The sequence below is a fragment of the Rhineura floridana genome, chromosome 8 (assembly GCF_030035675.1).
Source record: "Rhineura floridana isolate rRhiFlo1 chromosome 8, rRhiFlo1.hap2, whole genome shotgun sequence".
Lineage (NCBI taxonomy): Eukaryota > Metazoa > Chordata > Lepidosauria > Squamata > Rhineuridae > Rhineura > Rhineura floridana.
In genome coordinates this window covers 94006610-94022715 of record NC_084487.1, presented here as the reverse complement: position 1 = coordinate 94022715, position 16106 = coordinate 94006610, and the positions used below count along the sequence as shown (strand labels likewise).

At 38.5% G+C, this 16106-nt stretch overlaps 1 protein-coding gene across 8 annotated transcripts in view; it reads left to right on the top strand.

Annotated features, from left to right (window-relative positions):
* The window catches only part of CADPS2 (calcium dependent secretion activator 2), a 528181-nt gene that overhangs the window by 96362 nt on the left and 415713 nt on the right, over nucleotides 1–16106 (top strand). Inside the window, exon 1 of one of the 8 annotated variants that reach the window (XM_061640140.1) lies at nucleotides 15523–15589. The exons of the other annotated variants lie outside the window; for them this stretch is intronic. Coding sequence (XP_061496124.1) covers nucleotides 15560–15589 — 30 coding nt within the window. The 5' untranslated portion in view covers nucleotides 15523–15559. Of the gene's footprint in view, nucleotides 1–15522; nucleotides 15590–16106 lie in introns of those variants that run through there. 8 annotated transcript variants of the gene reach the window in all.

Below are 16106 nucleotides of genomic sequence, written 5' to 3'. Positions count from 1 at the left end.
TGATTAAATTCTTAGGAAAAGAATTTTGGCAATCCTAAAAGGGGATTGAAAAACACATGACAACACATTTATGCTATGTAAGTTGGACATTGTGCTTGTTAGGTTGGTCACTAAGAACTCCTGCATGAAAAACAGATATCAATTTCAGGTGATATCTCATTACATTTTCTTAGTGTGTACAAACTCAAATAAGAGAATAAATTAAACCTTATGTTTATTTTCATTTGTTTGAGGGGTATGTGTTTTGCGACCAACATAACATCCTAGACCAACATAGGTTTAATTGTCCTAAGCTCATCTGATTTGGTTTCTAACATAAAATTTCTTCTGAGTTTATCAAATCAGAAAGCAAAACTATCAATAAAATAAAAGGTCATTTATCTGTTGTCTTTTTTCTTGAAGAGGTCTTTAACTGAATAATAGGAAAACAATTAGAGAAATTCTGGCTCATTTTGCATGCCATGCTTCTGGTTGCTTTACTTATGTATAAAATGCCATTTTGAAAAACTATTTGGAACATTTTCTTTAAAATTATATAGAACATTCCAACTATGTATAAAAATGAAAAAAATACTGTGACATTTTCACAGAATTTCCCTATTACAGTTTTAAATTCTGATGTCATTTCTAATGACATGTTTAGCACCACTTCTAGTCTGGCCCTAAGATGTCACACAAACCTGTCAGAGCTGAATATGTTGACCTGGCAGAGCTGAATGTATGAAAACAAAAGAGCAGAAAGATTAATTGGAGTCTGCATTGAATAGGATTACAGAGAACATAGTTTAGCAAAAAAAAAAAAATCATAATAATTAAGACTATACACACCTCCAGATACAAAGCAGAGCCGTGTTTCAGCAAGAAAAAGCAAAAATTATTCACTGAGGAAAAAACAACAAAACTATATAGAGGCATCTTTCCCTCTCCAGAGTCCTTTTAATGACACAAGGTCTTGTAGTGTTGGCATCAGGAGAGGTAAGAAGAAGGTAAGTCAGTGAGTATATTTGCAAAATAAGGAATAAGTTAAGGAAGTGAACATTTGATGGGTTACTTTTTTGTGAAGTTACTGGGTTGTATCCAGTGCTAGTCATACTCGGAGTAGAACCATTGAAGATAGTTGGCATAACCAACTTGGATACATTACTTAGGGCTTACTCTGAGTATAACTTAGTAGGATACAATCCATTGCTGCCACAAAACTATTTCCCATGTTGCATTGGTAATATTGGGGATATTTGATTTAGCAGGGGTAAGTTGGATCATATAAGTGCTCCTAGCAACCCCAGTCAGAGAAGTACTCATCAGGCTACGCATCTGATACACAAATTTCTAAGTTAGAAAGGATTGAGTGATAAGAGAGTGGCTTTATAGTAGCAATCGCACCACAAATTTATCACACAGATTGCCTTCTAGTCAAAGCGCCAGGTCAGGTCAAATTTGATATAATGTGCAAAGTTATGTAAGAAATCTGTACAAACAAGCATAACCTTGCAGATTATGCAAGTAAGGTTGCCATTTTATGATTTAATACTGGCCACCTGGGTGGATTAAGAAGCTGTAGCAGGGCCACAGAGGTGGTAAAGCTGAGGCAGGAGCTGGCAGGTCCTGGGAATTTGATGTAGGGTTCCTTAGGGCCAGTGCCAGGGTGGGACCTAGCAGGTCTAGATTTTACTTGGTTTGCAAACCCCATTATTGGTCACCTGACATAATACTGTCTGATCCAGAAAAACACTGGCTAATAGGATTGCTATCAGCCAGACAGTTCTTGAGCGATGACAGTGAGCAATGTGAAAACCAAAACCTGAGATTAATGATATACAAAAGCTACACTTCTAGTTGATGTGAAAGGATTTGAAAGCCATAAACCAGGCTTCCCCCAACCTGGTGCTCTCCAGATGTTTTGAACTACAACTCCCACAATCCCTGACCATTGGCCATGTTGGCTGGAGCTGAAGGGAGCTGTAGTTCAAAGCATCTGGATGGCACCAGGTTGCTGAAGGCCTTCAGATCATTTCATTCTTCTCTCCCCCACTTCCGCCCATTGTCTGCTATATGCTGCCATGCCTATTTTCCCCCCTTATGCCAGCTCCTTCTTAATTTCAGAGACCACTGCTTCACATGAGTATCTGTCTGTCTCTGGAGGCACATTAACCAGACACTCCAGTTTTCTGTTAAAGTATTAATTAATTATCTAAGAGTTAAGTGCTGTGCTGTTTCATTGGGACAATGCCCCATTTTTCAAAGTGCTTATTAGTGTGTCCTGTTGAGATCTCTTTACTAGTATTAGTCTTCTGTTGATTTCTTTTTCATTTGTTCTCAGATTTATTCTGCTTATTAGAATTTCAGGACTTTGTTCTTAATTTTGCAGAGTTCTTTATCATTGACTGTAGTTCTTAATAAATGAGCAAAGTTCGATATTGTGCTGCACAACCCTATCCACTTTTTAAGATGGTTTCCTTGACAATCTAATTAATGTTATTGATACTAGAACTAGATCTGACTCTTAGTAGCACATTAATCAGAAATAGGTACTAGGAACTGCTCTGTCATGGAAAGGGGGAGAGCTGGGACTGCAAAATATGGAGACAATGTTATAAAGCTATTAAATTTAGAGCATGAAACTCATGCACTGGTTATTAATTTCTAGAAGAAAATGTAGGCTATTACAGCCAAATAAAAACCCTGTTTCAGTAGCAGAATATGAATGTTATAATAACAACCTGGAGTATTTAATGCTCCAGGTGGCTGTTACAATATCCACATTCCACTATTGGAACAGGGTTTTTATTTGACTGCAATAGCATACATTTTCTTTGAAGATACTATAATACTGTTAGATTTGTACCAGGATTAGAGATGGAAAGATCTGTCCATTTCAGTTCTCTCAGTTTCTCATTTTTCCAATGTTAGTTTTCCACATTTCTGCAGCAATTTGAGATTTTTTTTAAAAAAAACCCTAATGAAAATTCTCCATCTTTTTAGTGCAAATTTCTCCTAAGAAACACATTTTTGTAGGCACTGTCTGAGTAACGTACACATTTTTGCAAGCCATTTCTTATCATATAATGTGTTTTTGCATGTTATATTCACTCATATATTCATTTTTATGCACACTTTCTCCTAATATATGCCTCTTGCTTGCCTGGATGAAGGATAGGAAGAGGTGTATAAGTGTGTGCAGAAACTAGCCTACTGTACAAAGGTTTTATAGTCACTGCTCCATCTAATTTTGTTTCTGCCCTCACCCACCACTGGCAAGTGGCCCCCGAAGGTTGCCCAAAAGGGAATGTGGCCCTTGGGCTGAAAGGTTTTCCCACCCCTGCTATAATAAGTTTGCTACCTACTCAGCCTTAAACCCTCCCAGCTGCTTTGAGACATATAATCTGTGAAGCATGCAGATGAACAGATGAAATTTTATGTAGCTGATGGGTACATACTAATGTTACTTTTATTAAGGCAGTAACATATATTGTGCTATTCTGCAAATCCTGAGATTAGTGAGACCGTGCTATTCTACAGGCCCTCAGTTTAGTAAAATAGAATATATGAGTGGATGTTAGTTGTTTTAAGTTTTACTTTTTTATAATGAAGTTCTAAGACAACCTTGTCCTCATATTCATTCTATTTGTTTATTTGGTCAGTTCAGTAGAGAGCACCATTTAGTGTTGTAATTTGCATGATGCAAAGTCATGTTTCAGTCGGCAGACATTTAGCTTAACTTTGTTTTTAATACTCTTTTCTATTTAGCATTCAGTGCATAGAAAGGAAACTGACTCAGCTATTTAAATTCAGTTCCCTTAAGATGTAAAGTACTGCAATAATTTGTATTTCCCCTATTAACAGTGATGATTTGTAGAAGTTGGAATGTTGTAACTGATTCCCTCTCCCCCAAATGTGTTACCATGCGCATAGTATATAAGAACAATGTTTTACATAAATTTCTTAATTGAATTTCTTCCTGTGCTTTAATTTTTGTTTATGTACTAATGGGGCTTAAGATTTAAAGGTACTAACAGTGGATGCACAAACATTTGACTAGGATCTTTCTTTTTTAAAGAGCTTTTTCAGAGTTGGTATTTTCTCCAAAGGGGAGAGTTTTTTCCAGTTCTGCTCAGAGTTGATGACCAGCAAACTTCTTTTGCAATGGGCATGGAATGTTTTCAGTCTATAAAGCTTGATCTGTTCCTAGCTGTGCTATGGATTGTGTGTTGTTCTATACTTGCTTTCCTGTCAATTTACACAGGGGAGCCATATAGGAAATGGGTTAGGAGAACTGGAGGAATAATAGCATATTATTTCTTCTTCTTCTTATTTATTAGATTTATATCCTGCCCTTTCTCCCAGTAGGAGCCCAGGGCAGAGCGTAGCCAATTTCAAGGCAGAAGTGTCTGTAGAACTGAAGACTCCAGACAATTTGCATCTTGGATGATAAAGGGGAACAAGAAGGCATATTTTGACTTTGAGAAAAAGAAAGAAAAAAGCCCCAGACACCAACTGAAGGCTGTAGGGTTAGGGGGTCTTATGCATTAGTTTCCAAAATGGAGAAATTGAAAATGTGGTAATATGGCAATAATAATAATAATAATAATAATAATGAATTCCCTTGTAACCTGGACCTCATGGGTGTCCACAGGTATTTTTGTGAGGGTTGGGGCAAACTAAAACATTGAAAAAAGAGGGCACGCTAGTTTCTCACAACCCCACTGACAAGAATACTGCCTCTATCAATAGTGTAGTGGCAAATTCAGAAGTACAGGGTCCCTTCATGATAGTCACACCATGCCCCCTTTGCACTGTCCCTCATGTCCCTTGCTCTCCATGTTGTCTCCAAGTCCACACTGTACTACAACAGATGTCCCTAGGAGCCAATCAGCCTGAAAGGGGAGCCTGTGTGTTAGCTACTGAAAAGAGTCTTCTCAGTGGTTGACTCACCTCCTTTCACTCTGCTTAGCTCCAATGACAAAGGACAAGGACTTTTCTCAGTGTCTAACGCACCCTTCATGCTGATTGGCTCATACATAGGGACCTGGCTGGGACCCTACTCCCAAAAAAGTGAGGGATCTATTGTTATGGAAATATATCTATACAGAGTGTTTCAGCAGTCTGAGCTGTGTGTGCCAGTGTGCCATTTATCTACATAACAGGCTTTTACCCTGCATTTAGATCACAGAGACTTAAAACTTAGTAAAATAAGAAAATATATTTATAGAAATTCATAGTAGATAGGAAAAGCATACCTAGTTCTAACTAAGTAAATAAGTTGGAGGTGCAATCCCCAAGATGTCTCCTCTCTCCTTGGACAGTCAAAGAAGAAAACAAAGGAAGGAGGGGCAGGTCAGCTTCCCTGAGCATATCAGGGAAGGAAGTTAGATAGAGAACAGCACAGGTAAAGGTAGGCAAGCCTAGCCAGCTGGAGGACCCTAACTCTATCTTCCTTCTGGAATACAAACAAAAGTACACAAACAGGAGTTGCTCTTGTCCCACTTCCAACATCTATGACCTCCCCCTGACCCCGGACAACTACACGCCTGGCCTCTATATTTTGCCTCATATGGTAGAAACTTTTTAAAATGAAAGTTGGGGATTATGGTTCATTGGAAGGGGGTACAATTACTTAATTAATATACATGCTGCAAATTCCCATAGTAAAACCATTTTTTGTTATTATAATTAAAAAAAGGAAAATGTGAACTCTGTGTATCTTAACGAAGATTTACATTTTTATTTAACAAAAAATATTTACTGCTTGATTGTAAAAAAAACACTAAGTGGTTTACATGAAATGTCAAAACTATCAATAAAACAGTTAAAACAAATAATTAAAACATTTAAAAATGATTAAAACATCAGTAAACTAAAATATTTAACAAAATTTGTCTATGTACATAAAAACGTAAAGTTGCTTCACTGTGGACAGCGGGCTTTGCAAACTACAGCATGAGTGCTGCTGCCCAACTAATTTCACTGGAGAGACAGTCCAGCAGGAGAAGTATTTTGCAGGTGCAAATGGTATTGTAAGTGTGATTACATATAACTGCCCCAATAACACTGGGAGCAGAAATCCTGATGAATGCACAATAAAAAGACTTCTGGAAGAGCCCTCAAGTAGCTCAACATGGCAAATATGCATTTGAGGGGATCCCATCTGGAATTTTTTTCTTCAGCCAATGATGAAGTTCTGTATTGTACTTAGTAGGTGGAAAAGGAGGTAATCAAACTGAAAAAGTTGCAGATGCCCATAAAAGAACTTACTGTTATCCCAGCTCCCTATCTATATCTTATATCCATTAAGAGAGCCAGTGTGGCGTAGTGATTAAGGTGTTGGACTCCGACCTGGGAGACCAGGGTTCAAATCCCCACACAGCCATGAAGCTCACTGGGTGACCTTGGGCCAGTCACTGCCTCTAAGCCTCAGAGAAAGGGAATGGTAAAACCACCTCTGAATACCACTTACCATGAAAACTCTATTCATAGGGTTGCCCGTAAGTCAGAATCGACTTGAAGGCAATCCATTTGATAGTCATCACTATAACAAGTGTGCTTTCTGATATCGCCAAGTTCTAACAACATTTTATTTTACTTCCTTTACCAATATATTAACAAGACCTAATTTTTTTAAGTTATGCCTGCAGAAACCATGCTAATCATTTATAGCCACATCTATTGAGTTCTGTCTGATTGAAACAGTGACATGCCCAATATAGACCAGGAAACCAAGTGGAAAGGCATTCTGACACTGATTTCTTTGACCATCTGTATTGAAGAAAGGGAGACTGTTATCTGCTGAGGATTTTAATATGTGGTGAGGTTTGGGAACCATATCAAGTGGTAAGGCCACATCAGCCTCTTTCTAAGGTGATATTAGTATTCCATGGCAGGTGATTTTGAGTGGGGAAGATATTCCACCAAGCCAGAGTCTCATAGCTAATTTTTTTTAAAAAAAGGAACAGCTTGTTTTCTCTGCTCTGGTCCAGAAAAGCTTATGCCATAATAAATTTGTTAGTCTTTTAAGATGCTACAGGATTCTTGTCTTGTTTTTTTCTTACTGCTTTTTAGATATTTAAGTTTAAGATTTCTATGTGAAATCTTAGTAACATGCTTGAAGTTATGGTTCTGTGTTTGTTGGATGTTGAGGGGGTTGGGTGGAGAGTGTGCTCTTGTGACTGATCTTGATTTCAAGGTGTAAATTGATTTTTTTAGGCTTTTTCATCCTTTCTTAATTAAAGTGGTCTACAAAATGCATGTGGATAATCTGAAATAAGACACAATAGATGGCTTCAGAGGCGTAATAGCAAAACAAGGATACTGAAGGCTCAAAAGCAAGGCAATCTTTTTAAAGTCTCTGGAATTATTCCTATGAGAGCTGAGAAAATATTTTTATGGAACTCTTTTAAAAAGTTGGTTCAAACAGATAATGGTGTTGCTTTAGACTGTGAGAACATATTCACACTTTAACCAATTAATCATTGTGTTCCCTAAATTAAGAACTTGGAAGTAGTGTGAAAATACTGAAGCGATCCATAAAGAGATAGGTTTCCACTCCATAGCAACAGAACTAACCAGTAACTAGGGATGGAGCAACAGCAACCACAGAGCCCATGGTGTTCTCCATTGCTGCTAGGGTGGTCAAGTGTCCTTCTTTACTGAAGACAGTTCTCTAGGCCGTATCAGAGCCCTCTATTTGAAGGGATGTCTGGTCCAACTTTGGTTTAAAGCAGTGGTTCCCATGGTTTTCCTATGGTTCACTTGAAAATTGCTCAAGGTCTTGACAGACCACTTGATGTGTTTTCTGCCTGTTGTAGCAAATGTAATGCACTGTGCTAGATGAGGTATGGGGTTGTCAGTTTGCCCGGAGACTTGGATTTTTGAGGGTCCTCTCCAGGTCTCTGGGTGAGTCACCTTAATCTCTGGACTCTCGGCTTTCATTTTTAAAAAAAGTTTGTAGGTGGTCTGGTTCACAAGATATACACCAAAACATGAGCCGCACCCCCCCAACTTCTATTAGAAGCCCACCCCACCCTTTCAGGTTTTTAGCCAATAAGTGAAGTCAGGGTTGTGATTGATAAGATATTTGCTGACCTATAGGCACTAGCTGGTTGTTATGTGCCTTCAAGTCAATTATGACTTATAGTGACCCTATGAATCAGTGGGCTCCAAGACCATCTGTCATGAACCACCCTGTTCAGATCTTGTAAATTCAGGTCTGTGGCTTCCTTTATGGAATCAATCCAACTCTTGTTTGGCCTTCCTCTTTTTCTACTCCCTTCTGTTTTTCCCACCATTATTGTCTTTCCTAGTGAATCGTCTTCTCATGATGTGTCCAAAGTAGGATAACCTCAGTTTCATAATTTTAGCTTCTAGTGATAGTTCTGGTTTAATTTGTTCTGACACCCAATTATATTTGTCTTTTTTGCGGTCCATGATATGCACAAAGCTCTCCTCCAACACCACATTTCAGATGAGTTGATTTTTCTCTTATCCACTTTTTTCACTGTCCAACTTTCACATCCATACATAGAAATCAGGAATACCATGGTCTGAATGATCCTGACTTTAGTGTTCAGTGATACATCTTTGCATTTGAGGACCTTTTGTAGTTCTGTCATAGCTGCCCTCCCTGGTCCTAGCCTTCTTCTGATTTCTTGACTATTGTCTCCATTTTGGTTAATGACTGTGCTGAGGTATTGATAATCCTTGACAAGTTCAGTGTCCTCATTGTCAACTGTAAAGTTACATAAATCTTCTGTTGTCATTACTTTAGTCTTTTTGACGTTCAGCTGTAGTCCTGCTTTTGTGTTTTCCTCTTCAGCTTTCATCAGCATTCGTTTCAAATCATTACTGGTTTCTGCTAGTAGTATGGTATCATCTGCATATTTTAAATTATTGATATCACACCTCCTTCATCTGGGCCCGATCCTGCTTTCCGTATGATATGTTCTACGTATAGATTAAACAAATAGGGTGATAAAATACACCCCTGTCTCATACCCTTTTCGATTGGGAACCAATCGGTTTCTCCATATTCTGTCCTTACAGTAGCCTCTTGTGCAGAGTATAGGTTGAGCATCAGGACAATCAGATGCTGTGGCACTCCTATTTCTTTTAAAGCATTCCATAGTTTTTCATGATCTACACCAGCCTTTCCCAACCAGTGTGCCTCCAGATGTTGTTGGACCACAACTCCCATCAGCCTCAGCCAGCATTGCCAATGGCTGAGGCTAATGGGAGTTGTGGCCCAACAACATCTGGAGGCACACTGGTTGGGAAAGGCTGATCTACACAGTCAAAAGCTTTGCTGTAATCCATAAACCACATGATGATTTTCTTCTGAAATTCCTTGGTCTGTTCCATTATCCAACGTATGTTTGCGATATGATCTCTGGTGCCTCTTCCCGTTCTAAATCCAGCTTGGACATCTGGCATTTCTTGCTCCATATATGGTAAGAGCCTTTGTTGTAGAATCTTCAGCATTACTTTATTTGCATGGGATATTAAGGCAATAGTTTGATAATTACTGCATTCCCTGGAATCCCCTTTCTTTGGAATTGGGATGTATATTGAACGCTTCCAGTCTGTGGGCCATTGTTTAGTTTTCCATATTTCTTGACAAATGTTTGTCAAAATTTGGACAGATCCAGTCTCAGTAGCTTGTAGCAACTCTATTGGTATGCCATCTGTTCCTGGTTATTTGTTTCTTCCAAGTATATTAAGAGCAGCTTTCACCTCACATTCTAAAATTTCTGGTTCTTCATCATATGGTTCCTCCATGAATGAACCTGTCATCCTGGCATCTCTTTTGTAGAGTTCTTCAGTGTATTGCTTCCATCTTCCTTTTATTTCATCTCGGTCAGTCAGCGTGTTCCCGTTTGATTATTCAACATCCCTACTCTTGGTTTAAATTTCCCTTTCATTTCTCTAATCTTTTGGAATAGGGCTCTTGTTCTTCCCGTTTTGTTGCCCTCTTCTATTTCTATACTATAACTATTGTAATAGTTCTTTGTCCCTATGTACTAGTCACTGTATTGTTGCATTTAGGATTCTGACCGTGTTTCTATCTCCTTTTGCTTTTCTTCTCTCTTTAACCATTTTAAGAGTTTCTTCAGTCATCCACTGAGGTCTTTCTCTGTTTTTAGACAGAGGGTTGGCTGTCAAAGTGAGTTTATAGCAGCTCACAGGATAGGCAGGAAAGGGTAAAGAATCTTCTTAACTCTTACTCATTTCTCAAACCTCTCTCTGCAGTAAGGGTTAAGTCTGTAAAGAGGTTTGGAGCAGCCATATTAAAAGGCAGGCAGGGCATTCCAGGCAGGGGTTGGCAACCCTGCTTTGATATTGATATCTTGGCAGAAGATCCCTAGTCAAGCCTTACCAACAGCACAGTCCTAACCATATCTACTCAGAAGTAAGTCCTTTTGAGTTCTATGGGGCTTAGTCCCTTGGTCAGTGTATTTAGAATTGCAGACTTCAGGGGCATTAATTTGAGTTCTTCCATCTAACATCTCCACAATGCTAGGCGCCCTTCTTCCTACAATGGCCTTCTGGTGACTGGTCTGGCCTGAAGACACTTAAACCCTTCTTACCAGGTTATATTAAATCTTCCCTACCCAGTATCCCTAAACAAGTGAGAAGGAATGATTCCATCACTTCAGCTAGACCTGGGAACACCCTCATTTAGCTAAGAGTTCTATCTTAATTTCCAATCAGAGATTTTTTTGTGTGGTATGCTCCAAGCAACTGTTGTTGATGCTTAATATATCACACTTAAAGACATCACTAGGGCCCACCTCCATGACATTACTAGGGCCCCACCCTATGACGTCTCTAGGGCCCACCCCTGAAATCTCATGTTTTGGGATGTTTCTGACCTGGTAACCCTAATGCGGTATGATTTTTAATTGTATTTATATTGCTTCTTTTGTTTCTTATATTGTATTACAATTTGCATTCTATAGAATTCAAATTGGAGTTCAATAACATACAGTATAAGAAATAATGGAAGTAATACAAATACAATTAAAAATCAATATGAATATTTAATATGGACAACCCCACAGACCATCTGAATGAAGCTCATGGACTGGTGATCCACTAGGGTTGCCATATTCCAGTCCCACAAATCCGGGCAGGCTAATTTGCATATTACTTGCATATTATGCATATTATTTGCATATTATTTGCATATTAATATTTGGATTGTCCGGTTGTTTTGTTTTTGTACTTAGGAATTGCCATCAAAAACTGGGGAAAGATGTGAGAAATCTTTTTTTAAAAAGGAACATTTTCAGCCTTAAATGCCTAGACTCTAGTTTCCAGCACTATGTAATATTGATTGATTGATTAAGAGGATTTATATCCTGCCCTTCTGCTGTTAAAAACAGAGCTCAGCACAGCTTACATATATAATAAAAACAATAAAAATACACAATCAATATAAAAACATAATAAAAACACAAAATAGCAACAAACATAAAGTAAATCAGGGCAGCAGTACGGTTAACCATTACATATACGATATATTTCAGAGATGTGGTGGGTGGAGAAAAACAAGAAGTCAAAATGTTAGGACAAGGAGTCTTTCACACCACATGCTCAGTTCTAAATACTGTTGCAGCAAGTTTTACAAGTTCCTCCAGTATTCCACTGGTGCAGGCACTCAGACATTCAAAGTATCTGTATGTTTCTTAGGTTTTATAAAAGCAGAGCTTTGCTTAACTCAACATTTCTTCTCCCTTTGATCAACCACATCTACACAGGTTCCATCTCCATACTCAAAATGAAACTGGGCCTGGAAGTGCAATAACCCCACACATACCTTGCTAATTAGATTACCAAGGTCAGGATGTCTGTCTTATCGACTACTTTCCTGCTCCCCCCCCCCACCGGGCATCATGAAAGACCCATTCCTGGGCTCAGAAAGAAAATAAATATCTGGTCCTCTTCAAAGTACTGATAAACCTCTTGTTTTAATTAAAATAATAATGATAAATTCTTGCTCTTATCACTAATGGGAGTTAATTATCTTGCATGTGCTGCTGTTGCTTCTATGGCTGTAACGGAGTGAGCTTAAAGATAAGTGAAATGCAAATAGGAAAAAAAAAACACAGAAGGCAGTAACACTTTCCTAAATGTAATACCATACCAACCACAACAAGATTCCTATGAGTAAGGCAGAAAACTCAGCATCCCACAACCAGTCAGGATTCATAACCAAAAACCCAAACTAAAAAAATCCTAGCAGCCAGTCAGCCAAGGTCACAGAAATCCCCATGCAGCACAGCCTGACCTGGGGACTGCAGTTAATGCAGAATGCTGCAGCACAATTGCTGACAAGAGTGAGATCCTATCAGCACATAATACCTCTGCTCTGAAATCTGCATTGGTTACTGATTTGCTACCAGGCCAAGTTCAAGCTGTGCTTTCCATGTTATGGGTGCCACATAGTACTTGTTCTGCTCTTGTAAGAAATCAGTCCTTTTGTGTGGCAGCACCTACGCTTTGGAACTCCTTGCCTATTGACATTAGGCAGACACCTCTTTTCAGCACCTGCTAAAATCAGTTTTCTTGAGGCAAGCCTCTCCAGGCATGTGGAAGCTATTGTGTTTTTAAATCTGTTTTTAACTCATTGTTGGTTTTATTATTTTGAGTGTTTTTAAGTATCTGTCCTTAACGCTTTTGCCAATAATTTTATTGTTTTAATTCTTTCTGTAAACCGCTCTGAGATTTTTTACAATAAAGTGGTATATAAATGTTGTAAATAAAAATACATCAATAAATGTTGGAGTCACTGTGGCCCTTGAGTCCCTTCCCACTTTTAGGAACCAAGGAATCTGCCTTATACTGATTCAGGCCATTTTGTACCAAGATTTCTTAAATGTAATACAGTACCATACCAACCACAACAAGATTCCTATGAGTAAGGCAAAAAACTAAGCATCTCACAACCAGTCAGGATTCCTAACCAAAAACCAAAAATATGATAAATGAAGAAATATTTATATAAGCATGACTATCAAATATATTTATTATTATTATTTACACAAACTGTAAAGATATTTATAGTGCAATCCTAGGTTTATTTATTCAGAAGCAAGTCCCAGTGTATTGTGGAACTTAAACAGGGACAGAAATGCAACCTCAAGTGATAAGCAAATTCATTCACACAACCCAAAATTCCGAATCATGCCACTTTCCGCTGTTTTGCAACTGTTTATACTTGTTTTTATGGTTATTGGATTTTAAATGGCTTTATTTCTTGTTGTGAGCTGCCTTGGTTTCCAACCCTACCTCACAGGGTTGTTGGAAAGACTCCATACACACACACGCACACACTGCAGATGTATAAATACATACAGCCCATATAATAGTTTATTGTCAAATCAGTTGGCTATTGCAGAAAAATCAGTATTAATTTTTAAAAAATCTGTATTAGTTTCGCACAGAATAAAAACTGTAATACCTAAGTAAGCCCTGCCTACTTGCTTTAAAATAGGACTGGGGAGGAGACAGAAAGAGTTAGAACACAAACACAATTCTTTTTTACGTTCACTCTAAAGTCCCATTGATTTTCAGCACATTCATCACCATGTCTATTCAAAAGTACGTCCTATTGAATTGAATGGGATTTACTCTGGGCGTATGGGATTAGCACTGCTTTTACAAAAGCAAGTATTGGGAAGGTTTTCAAAACACTGCCCAGGATCTGACTCCTGCACACAATAGGAAAAATACCTGAAATGTATATACTTACCCAATATATGAGATTTTCAGATAAATGGGGGGAAACCACCATTTTATGGCTTTGCACTGAGGTTCTCTAGACACTGCCTCAAGTCAATCAAACTGAAACACAACCCTGCCGACACTGATTGGCTGCAATCCTGAATGGGCGGGGTTAAAGCTACAAAGTGCTATACAGTACTATTTAAAGAAAGATTTAACAGTCGGGGGGGCGGCTGACGTTTTTATGTATATCTCAAGAACCGGACCACCTAGAAACGTAATTTTTTTTTAACTAAAGCTGAGAATCCGGGCCACCTAACGGGCTAAACGGGCGCCGGGTAGCATGCAACGAATCCAGGTAAAACCCGGCTAACTGGGCAATATGGCAACCCTCTGATCCACGTACTACTGTTTAGGAACCTCTGGTTTAAAGCAATGGTTCTTAATCTTTTTGGGGTCATAGGCATCTTTGAGAATCTGGTGAAAGCCTTGAGAATCTGATGAAAGCTATGAAAAATGCACATAAACACACACAAAAATTTGCATACAATTAATTTTATTGCATTGGAAATTGATTTTTTTTGCACCCATTCATGGACTACTTATAGCCCATCCATGAACCCCCTAAGGAGCCATGATGATAGCTTAAGAACCCCTGGTTTAAAGAGAGAACCTTATAGGGATAGAAGTGGCCTTTAAAATTTACCCACAACAGTTAAAACATGAACAGCAGACTGAGGAGGCACACAGTTTTTCTCACTACAGTGAGATGTATTATATTTCTAGTTAAATGATAGTATTTTATTTGCATTTGCAGCCATACATATACATTTGTATATGCAAGTGTTCCACAAATCTGTGCCATTTTATGTGTTTTCTTTTTTTGTGGATGGACATGGCCATCTTTTTTTGCTGCATTTTATACTTCAGCACACATTTTAAGAAGTGGGAATGACCACATGGTCAATTGTTCTGTGTACACTTATATTTAAAAGTGGATGGAGTTAAAAATTCAGTCAGTGGTTGCAGTTGTTTCAGTCTCATGCCCAGCATGTTTCATCAGTTTGTATTTACTATTTTGCATAGTGAATCATAATCTTCTTAACTGGTTGTGCCCATAAGAATCTCTCAGGCAATTCTTAGGTCTGTGCGATGCTATTTGTTGATTTCTATGAGGACAGTTGAATACCGTGCTTAGCATTTTGCTTGCAGTTACCAAAAGGGTGGCTCTAGCCCCAAAAGAAGTATGTCATCTACTGGTATCTCTCTATATTTTGGAAGAACGGTAGAAGAAAAACAGCAACGACATCTATTTTTGTCTGTTTACAAAACTGGTTGAAAAAGGCTGGTGATGTCTGTCTAAGTATTTTCTTGCTCTGCAACATGAAGCTCTAAATGATTAAAATATTAGTTAAATAGAGCTGGTGACAGTATCTAATCATAAAGCATTTCTGAGAACAATGGATCTGTTTAACATAATATGAGTATATCAAACTGTAGTGAGTAGGGTTGCCAGGTCTCCGGTTTTCTGCTGGAGTTTCAGGGGAAAGGGGGCCGTCTCCGGCCTCTGGCTATACTTCATTTAAAAAGGTGGATCTCCGGCTTTTTAGTGAGGCCGTGAGGCACGCATGTGTGATAGACAAGGGCGCCTCCGTAGTCGCTCCTGCAGGGCCCCTCCCAGCAGCAGCTCGAGTTTTGTCGTCTGCAAATGATGACGTAGTGTAGGTTGCTGAGGGGAAAGATGCTTCCAGTATCTTCTCTATGGCTTTTTTACTGCTGAGGGGAAGGGAGGGATGTTTCTCAGGCATCTATATTTTCCCCACGAAAATATCTTTTGCTTAACATGGTGTATAGTTTCCAACAAAACATTAAAGTAAGTAGTTTCTTTTCTTTAAACATGGATGCTGCTCTTTCTTTCTCACTAATAGCAACAGGCAGGCAGCATATTAATGCTGGGGGAGGGGAGGTGGAAGAGCTTTTTGGCACAGATTTCAGTAGCTGTAGTTTTATGTTAAACTGCCTTAAAATAAAAAAGACAACTTGTTTATTGCACCACACTTTCTGACAGCACCTCCTTTTTGCATAAATGTGTGCATAGGAATCGGTATGCCTAGAACAATATTAAGTGCACAGCAGGACCAAGTTTAGCATGTAAATATGGGACCAAAATCCAATGTTCAAGTGGTGTGTGATGGAGACAGTTTTGGACAGCGGTATCATCTTCCCCTTAAGCCCCTATTTAATAAATAAAATAAAGGATTTGTAAATTTAGCTTGAACATACTTATATTGCTATTATTTTTCTTCCCCCAAGGAGATAATAGTATTTGCTGCTTCTTTAAAATACAGCTACTAAAAAGCGTGTGAGAGGGAGGCAGGAAACCAGCAAAT